We start from the raw sequence: 9449 nt of genomic DNA, 5'->3' as shown, positions 1-9449 counted from the left end.
AAGAGGTAATTAGAAACGGGGACGCTTTTAATTGTGGGACACTCAGGTCTTGCTCGCCTGTCCCCCAAGCTAGGGAGAATCCTTTAGAGAGTGAGTCTAAAGTGAGTGTTACTGCCGAGAGTTCCCTGGAAACTGCGAGGGGAGTTGAGGTGATCTACAGGTGGCTCTGTAATAGGCTGGCAGTGCCGTCCTACGCGGTCGTCCGGCCAGGAATTGTAGAGAGAGCTCTTCTCACAGTGAGAGGGACCTCCCCAGATCTCCAAATTTCTGCACTTGTCACTCCAGGAACATGGAGAAGTCTAAGAACTTCAGAATCGACGCTCTGTTAGCCGAAGAGCCTGCCCGGGCGGTGCCGAGCTCTTCTCCTCCGGTGCTGAGTCCCAACTCGATGCCCGAGAGTTCAGCGGGGAGCCCGGGCTCCTGTATCCGCACCGACACACCGTCTCCCCGGGGAACGGTGGGCGCCGTATCTCTGGCTAGTGGGATCATCCCCAAGCCGGGTCTACTCAACCTGCAACCTGCAGCACTTGGCTCTCTGTCCCACTCCGGTTTGCCCGCCATGTACGGGCATCCCGTCTACACCTATCCGGCATTGGGAGCCCACCACCCAGCTCTATCGTACGGGCCTTTCCCGCAGCTCGCTCAGCCACACCCCGAACACCTCAAGGCGGCCGCCGCCGCGGGCTCTTTCCAGCTCGATCACTGGCTCCGGGCTCAAGCCGCCGGCATGATGATACCTAGACTACCCGACTACAACAGTGAGTACCTGACTTCATTAACAAGTGTACAGTTTTGTATAGCTCATAACAATCGGTGAACCTGTGTCAATATTTGTGAAATTACAGCCTTTCGTCGACCTAGAACAGAAAAAGGCCCTTCGGCCCAACTCGTCCGTGCCGACCAAGATGCCTCGCGGCGTGGGTCCCATGTCCCTTACCTGTTCGCGTACTTGTTCAAACATTTGAGGGGTTGAAAGAGATAGGAAGCCAACGCGGGCAAATAAGACTGACACCATGGTCGGCATGGACGCAGTGGCCAAAATTGACCCGAATTGTACCTGCCCCGACCACTTCCTCTGGCAGCGCGTTCAATGTAAACGTGGCCCCTTTAAATCTTTCCACTCTCACTTTAAACCTGTCCTCTAGCTTGAGACTCCCCTACCCTGGGGGGAAAAAACTGTTTTATAGACCTCTATACGGTCACTCCTATGCCTCCTACACCCCGGGCAAAATATTCCCCCAGCCTGAACTCGCATTTATTGACTGTAGTCCAAATGTGTCACGCAAACTCCCATTTTTAGAGAAAAAAATCCTCACAATCTAGAAAAGTAATGCTTAGAAACTTACTAAAAAGACTACTCGGTGCAGTTTAGGGAAGTTCAGCTGCTCTCAGTTTTGGTCTGCAGTATAATGAAAGGATTTCGAGGCTTTGGAAAGGGTGCAGTAAAGGGTTTACTAGGATGCTGTCTAGATCAGAGGGCGGGTGCGGTAACAAGAGACTTGACTTGGTTTCGCTGAAGTGGCGGAGGCTGGGGTGGGGGGGGTGTTCTGATAGATGTTTATAAGATTATGAGAGGCGTAGATCGCGTAGACGGACGGCATCTTTTCCCCTGGGTTAAATGACTAATACCATGCACTTAAGGTGAAAGGGGGTAAGTTCAGTGGAGATGTTCGGGGCAAGTTTTTGACACAGAGAGTGGTGGGTGGGTGCCTGAAATTCCCTGCCAGGGGTGATGGTGGAGGCAAATACGACAGAGATGTTGAAGAGGCTCTTGGACAGATACATGAATGTGGTGACAATGGAATGATATAGGCAGAAGGGGTTAGTTCAGTTGGACTTTTGATTACTAGTGCAATTAGTTCAACACAAGTCGTGGGCCCAATGACCCGTTCCTGAGCAGCACTGTTCTCTGTTCCATATCTATGTTCATGAGAAGTTGAGAATAGTTGTTCCAATATGAAGCATTTGATAAAGATTTACCAAAATCAGAATCATGTTTGATATCACCGACATATGTCGTGAAATTTATTGTTTTGTGGTAATAGTAATGAAATACATGGAAAACTATAAATTATAATAAATAGTGTAATATTTCTTGTGGAGTAATACTGAAAGCATAGAACCACGTTAATTGACCACTGTAACTGACCACTAGTACGGGTGGGTGAAGCGGTAAGAGATTTGGGGTGGGAGAGTTTGTAATAGATTTGACATTGAGAGAGGGAGTGTGGGTTCCAGTGCAACAGGAGGGCGAGCAGTGCTGATGGCATCGTATGGGGGCCAGCGCAGGTTCAATTGTTATTTTCTTTTTTCCATTTCCACAATTCGTTGTTTTCCTTTGCATTTATTCTGAATGCCTGTAAGAAAATGGATCTCAGAATAGTATACAGTACGTACTTTGATAATAAATTTACTTTGAACTTTGAATACTCTTCCTCGGTAAAACTATGAAAAATATAAGTATAATTATGAAATGAATAGTACCCTTGCGCTTCCTCCGCCAATAAGATCACAGCTGATCGATTACCCTCGTGCCATTATCCCGTATTAAACCGGCGTCCATTGTTTCCTAAGTATCCAATAATGCACCTATTGCTGTCTTGAATAAACTTTGCGAGCCACCCCCCGCCCAACCCCTTCCCAGAAATTCCAAAGATTCGCCACACTCGGGGTAAAGACATTTCTTCTCAACTCTGCGCGGAACTTCGTGCTGTGAGCCATCGGTAGTCCAGACAGAAATATAACCAAAACTGCATCTACTTTATTTAGCCCAACAGAAGTGTTATACGCTTCACTGAGATCGCCTCATTCTCTTCTTGACTCAGGACAATATAGCTCCTCTCTGTTTAAATTCTGTCCACGTGACGGGCCGGAAACACCGGAGACCGCGGGTGCTGGATTCTGGAACAAATACAGAAGCAACCTGTTGGACGAACTCAGCAGGAGAGAGAGCGTCTGCAGGCCGTCCACTCCCCTGCACAGATGCTGCCTGACCCTCTGAGATCACCCAGCATTTTGTGTACAGTATTTTACTTTAAATTCAGGAATCTATCTGATGAACGTAGAAAACTGGTTAGACCACCCTTGGAGTAGCGTATTCAGTTGAGGTCACCTCATTAGAGGGGGGATCTATCTGTCTGTCTCTTTGTATGTATGTATCTATCTGTTGCTGTTGTTATTGGTTTTGTATTTGCAGTTTGCCATCTTTTGCACATTGGTTTCTTGTCCTTCGTGTGCAGTTTTTCGTGGATTCTATTGTGTTCCTTTGTATCTACTGCGAATGCCCGCAAGAAAACGAATCTCAAGATTGTATATAGTAATATATACTATTGTTGTTCCTCTCCGCGCCTTGTGGCCCGTAGGGCGACAAACTTGTCGTTCTTTTAGCATTTTATGTTTTTTTACGAGGCAGAGTTGCTAGCTGGACGCTCAACCCAGCACGGATGGACAGCGCGCCAGGAGCCGGCCGAATTCGACCCCAGGACCACTCGCCTCGAAGTCCGATGCTGATGCCACCACAGGCCGGCTAACATAAACTGCATGTACATAATAAATTTACCTTGAACTTTGTAAGAGGGCTTCATTTCCGCTCCTACAGTGATGTTGTTAAAGAGGCAAAAGAACTCGACAAGTCAACTGGTCGACCAGCATCCGTGGAGACACCACATCATTTCTGTTGAAGTACAGTACTTCGACCTAAAATGACGCTGCACCGTTTGCCTCCACAGATGCTGTCTGACCCGCTGAGATTTGCCAACGACCTTTTCATGCTATTGTTCTAGATTCCAGCATCTGCAGGCTCCACAGTGAACAGGATGTCAACATTAATCAGGTTTGGATAGGTACGTGGATGGGAGGGTGCTAGTCGATGGGACTACTGTACGCAGAATAAGAGTTCAGCGTGGACTAGATGGGCCGATTGGCTTGTTTCTGTGCAGCACTCTTCTATGGCTAACCGAATAACTCTTTCCCAGATCTATGCGAGAATGACTGACCAAACGGTCCCCTTATTTGTTCTGTGTGTGTCTTTAATGTTGCATAAATATATATGCATATAATTCCAGATAAAGGGCCTCGGTCCGAAACGTCCACTGTTTATTCCGATCCATAAACGCTGCCTGATCTGCTGAGTTAATCCAGCATTTGTGGGCGTGTTGTCCGGTATATAGAGAGTCACGGAGAACTACAGATCGGAAACAATCTGTTCGGCCCATCTAGACAGGTATATGGAGGAATTTAAGGCGGGGGCTTATATGGGAGGCAGGGTTTGAGGGTCGGCACAACATTGTGGGCCGAAGGGCCTGTACTGTGCTGTACTATTCTGTGTTCTAGTCCGTGCCGAACTATTAATCTGCCTAGACTCATCGACTTGCACCCAGACCATAGCTCTCCACACCCCTCCCATCCCTGCACCTATCCAAACTTCTCAAATGTGGAAATCCGCCACTTGCGCTGACAGCTCGTTCCATACTTTCAGCACTCTGAGTGAAGAAGTTTTCCTTAAGCATTTCACCTTTCGTCCTTAATTCATGCCTTCTAGTTCCAGACTCATCCAGCCTGCTTGCATAATTTTGTATATCTCTATCAAATCCCCGTCGCTCCAGGGAATGAAGTCCTGTAACTATAACAACTATAAATTTTGCTATAACTAGTCCTAGCCTATTCAACCTTTCCCTGTAACTCAGCTCCTCAAATCTTGACATACAGGACAGGTTACCTTTCTTTTGAAAACATAATAGAAAGAAAAGCTGTTCATATTTTTCGTGTTTGCGCTTGCTGTTTTTCCCCTGTTGTGGTGTGCATCTCACTCTGTTTCCTGGGAACATTATGAGGGAATAATCGTTCCCTAAGATACCTAGATAAGGAAAAATAAATCCCAGAGTTAAGTTTAAAATGGAGGTTATTCAGAAGAGTTGTTAAGAGTTCATATTTTAACTGAATTATCACTAGGACATCCTCAAAGCGTGTTTTATTGTTCGTTCAGTGTGGCGGCTGTTTTGACAAGGGCCGGACGTCCAGTTGAAACTGCTCATTGGGTAATAAATTCCAAATGTCGTTACAAAATAAAGGATTCTTCTGAATATCGGTGCGGCTTTGTTCTGTCGTGGCATCTGTTCCATGTTTGAGAAGGAACAGTTGTGTGTTGTGCAGTTCGTCGGAATGTTTGAGTCCAGGATACAGTGCAAATCCCCTTTGTCACTCGCCCCTGAGACTGAAGCGGGATTAAGCCAGTAAGCCTCTCTGGGTCCGAAGTAGTTGTCGTGGATCGGTCGATGGCAAATGCCGCTCTCTTTCGTTTCCTGTGGGGTGGAAGGACACTTTTATATAAATATTATCTATCTATCTATCTATGTATCTATCTATTTATCTATCTATCTATCTGTTTATATCCACCTAAGCATGAACTATGGAGAGGAAATTATCACTCCATTAGGATACCCTAAAATGGTTTGAGTGCGATCATGATCTTCATTTTAAGAATTGTCTATGCGTGTGTCTCTCTGCGATTGTGTGTGTGTGTAAAACGGGAAGATAGAAGGGAGAGGAAAAGAAAGAGAAAGTGACTGAAGGGGGGAGAGAAGAAAAGGTGAATGAAAGAGGGAAAGAGGAGAGTATTATTCTTCTAAGCACGAGTTATATATATACTGCAGGCGTAAAAAGAAATTGTCACTACATCAAAATACTGTACCCTGAAGTGTTTTGAATCCTGGGGATTGTGTCTCGGTGTGCGTGTGTGTGCACTGCACTTTCTCCGTAACTATAACACTTCATTCTACAATCTTGTGGTTTCCTCTTGTGCTACCTCAATGCATTGTTGTAATGAACTGATCTCCATGGATAGCGTGCAAAACAAACTTTTTCACTATACCTAGCTGCAGGTGTCAATAATAAACCAATTTACCGATTTACCAATTATTCATCTACGCGTCAGCTATATATATGTATATTACAGGCGTGTAGGAAATGTTCGTTACATCAGTCTCCCCTGCAGTCTTTTCTAATAGTTGTATGGTCATTACCTTATTCTTGGGAGTGAGTGTGTGTGTGTGTGTGTGTGTGCGCGCGAATGTGTGCGGGGGGCGGGTTGTGGAGAGAGGTTTAGAGGGAGATCACGCGCTAGTATCATATACATATACGTTGTATAAATAAATAACCACGTTATATATTGCACGTAACAGCTTTCTGATGCAAAATGAAGATCTCCAGATTTAGGCCCGCTAATGCACTCGGCGATAGGTACTAAGTTTTCTCTGTGGGGTTCATTGGGATCTCGGGTTGTGTGTGGAGGTCAAGTTGTTAAAGGAAGTTGTCGTTCAATCTAATTGCTTGTTGAAATAATTGGATCAATTTGCAGTTGGATCCAGGGCTGTTTCACGGCCCATTAGCCACAATGAAGAAGAGATCGTTGTGTGTAGGGTACAGATGAGATCAGATGCATTGCGCACGCCAACAACAGAAGCACAAAGCGGGAGACTTCACACCTCGCACACGTACAATATTTATACAGGAAATCACATCGTGTTCAGTCAGAGAGAAATGCGAGAGGGAAAATTGAAAGTCGGATAGGGTTACAGGGAGAAACTAAAATAGAACGAGAGGTAGACAGAAATAGAGAGAGAGAGAGAGAGGATTCATGAACCGTTCATAAATATGATAGGAATGAGTTTATTATCGTCACAGGAACTGAGATATGGTGAAAAACTTGTCTTTCATACCATCACACAGCATAAATCATCACATCTGAAATGACTTTGGAGCGCAGGAGAACGAGGGGAGATCTTCAAAGTTCAAAGTAATTTATTATCGAAGTATGTATATGTCACTGAATACTACCCTGGGGTTCTTGCAGACATTCACAGAGAGAAAAAGAAATACAATAGAATCAATGAAAAGCTATGCATGAAGACTGACAAAGAAAGACAAACTGAGCAAATACAAAATGCATACGTACATGCATACATTCATACATACACTTGTACACATGTACATACAGAGAACATGAGTTGTAGAGTCCTCTCAAGGAGTCGGTAGATTGTGTTCGGTGATCAGTTCAGTGTTGAGGTGAGTGAAGTTATCCACTTTGGTTCAGGAGCCTGACAGGTGAAGGGTAATAACTTTTATTGACCTGGTGGTGTGGAACCTAAGGCTCCTGTACCTCCTTCCCGGAGGCAGCAGTGAAAAGACAGCACGGCCTGGAAGGTGGGGTATCCTTGATGATGGGTGCTGCTTTCTTGTGGCAGTGCTCCTTGTAGATACACTCAGTGGTGGAGAGGGCTTTCCCTGCAATGGACTGGGGTGAAATCATCACTTCTTGTCGGCTATTCCATTCCTGGGCTTTGGTATTTCCATACCAGGTCATGGAGCCACTCTGCACTGTGCAACTAACGAAGTTTGTCAGATTTTTAGGTGACGTTGAATCTGTGCACACTTTGAAAAAAATAGAGGTGCTGCTCTGCTGTCTTTGTAATGGCACTTAAGTGCAGGTGCCAGGACAGAATCTGTGAAATGGTACTGCCAAGGAATTTAATGTTGCCCTCCATTCACCTCCATTCCCCTGATAAGGACTAGCTCATGGACCTCTTCCTTTTTCCCCCTCTAGTTTTATAGAGGTGGTCTTATGATAAAATTGAGGGGAACAGATAGGGTAAATCTAAGCAGGTTTTCCACTGAGGTTCATTGAGATTAGAACAAATGGTGAAAGGTCAAATACTTAAGGGGAAATTTGGGTTGGTGCAAGTGTGGAATGAGCTGTCAGCAAAGTGCGACTGCAAAATTTAAGATAAGTTTGGATAAGTACATGGATGGGAGGCGTATGGAGGGATGTGGTCCAAATGCAGGCCGATGAGATTAGGCAGAAGGCATAGTCAGTATGGACTAAATGGGTCAAAGGGCCTGTTTCTGTGCTGGAGTGCTCTATGACTCCACAGAAGCCTCCCATCAAACCTACAGAAACTGAGAAGGGAAGACGGTTTGAACTTGTGATGTTTTGTGTGAGGCTGTCTGTGTTTATTGTGGAGTGAGCTATGAAGCAGCAGCTGTCTGTGAATTGAAGAAAAATCTCTCTCTCTATCACTGTCTCACACACACACACACACACACACACACACACCCCTACATACCCACATACATCCACCTCCACCCCCACACACTGACACACCTACTCTCATACACATACCCAACTGCCCTTACACACATACACATCCACACTTGCTCTCTTATGTATACACACACACACACACACACACCTGTGCACACATAAGACCATAAGATATAGGAGCAGAAGTAGGCCATTTGGCCCATTGAGTCTGCTCTGCCGTTCAATCATGGGTTGATCCAATTCTTCCAGTCATCCCCACTCCCCTGCCTTCACCCCATACCCTTTGATGCCCTGGCTAATCAAAAACCTATCTATCTCTGCCTTAAATACACTCAATGACTTGGCCTCCACAGCCACTAGTGGCAACAAATTCCACAGATTTACTACCCTCTGACTAAAGTAATTTCTCCGCATCTCTGTTCTAAATGGACGTCCTGCAATCCCGAAGTCCTGCCCTCTTGTCCTGGACTCCCCTATGATAGGAAATAACTTTGTCATATCTAATCTGTTCAGGCACACACACACCCAGCCACCCTCTTACACATCCATCCAACCTTACACACGTGCATGCGCACGCACACGCCCACACACACACTCACACTCACTCACACACACCATAAGTTACCCAAAAACATATTGCTTTAAACAGTGAAACCAATAATAATAAATACAATAATGAGCATAGCAAATTGTACAAAACAACAGGCTGGTGCAATGTACTGTGGTGCAAACTGGGGCAGTGTAAAATTAAATGCTGAAGTGACAACGCCAAGAGAGGTAAAATTAAGGTTTCAAGAGCGTGGCAGCACCACTGGGAAGGGGATGTGAGAGAGGTGACTGGTTCAGGAATCTGACAGCAGTGCGGAAGAAGTGTTCTTTTGTCCACGTTTTCAAGCTACTGTATCTTCTGCTAGAAGGTAGAAGAGAGAAAAGTGAATGGCTCGGGTGGCAGACAGTCTTAATGATACTGTTAGCCTTCCTGAAGCAACACACCATGAAAATGGACTGGACAGAAAGAAATGATGAGCCTGTGACAGACTGGGCAGTGTTTACCACTTTCTGCATGGTCTGGCCCAGAGCAGTTGCCATAACAGGCTGAGATATAATCCATCAGGGTACTTTCCATCGAGAATCTCTGGACGTTCGAGAGAATCCTCAAGGGCAAGCCAAATCTTCTCAGCTGCCTAAGAAATTACATGTGCTGATGTGACTTCCTGATCACTGCATCCATGTGGAGGGACCAGGAGAGGTTGCCAAAAGAACGAGCTGTGATATCTGGAAACCACAGCTGAGTTGAATTTCAGAACCAGAACCATGTATCCTGACATATGTTGTGAAATTTGTTGTTTTG

At 45.4% G+C, this 9449-nt stretch overlaps 1 protein-coding gene across 1 annotated transcript in view; it reads left to right on the top strand.

Moving 5' to 3' along the window:
- Window positions 1–289: 289 nt before the first annotated feature.
- Window positions 290–9449, top strand: part of mnx2b (motor neuron and pancreas homeobox 2b) — an 86146-nt gene continuing 76986 nt past the window's right edge. Inside the window, exon 1 of the mRNA XM_072262375.1 lies at window positions 290–758. Within this exon, the coding sequence (XP_072118476.1) occupies window positions 290–758 (469 nt within the window). The remainder of the gene's footprint in view (window positions 759–9449) is intronic.

The sequence above is a fragment of the Mobula birostris genome, chromosome 6 (assembly GCF_030028105.1).
Source record: "Mobula birostris isolate sMobBir1 chromosome 6, sMobBir1.hap1, whole genome shotgun sequence".
In the NCBI taxonomy this organism is placed as follows: domain Eukaryota; kingdom Metazoa; phylum Chordata; class Chondrichthyes; order Myliobatiformes; family Myliobatidae; genus Mobula; species Mobula birostris.
This window is presented reverse-complemented; position numbering and strand designations above follow the sequence as displayed.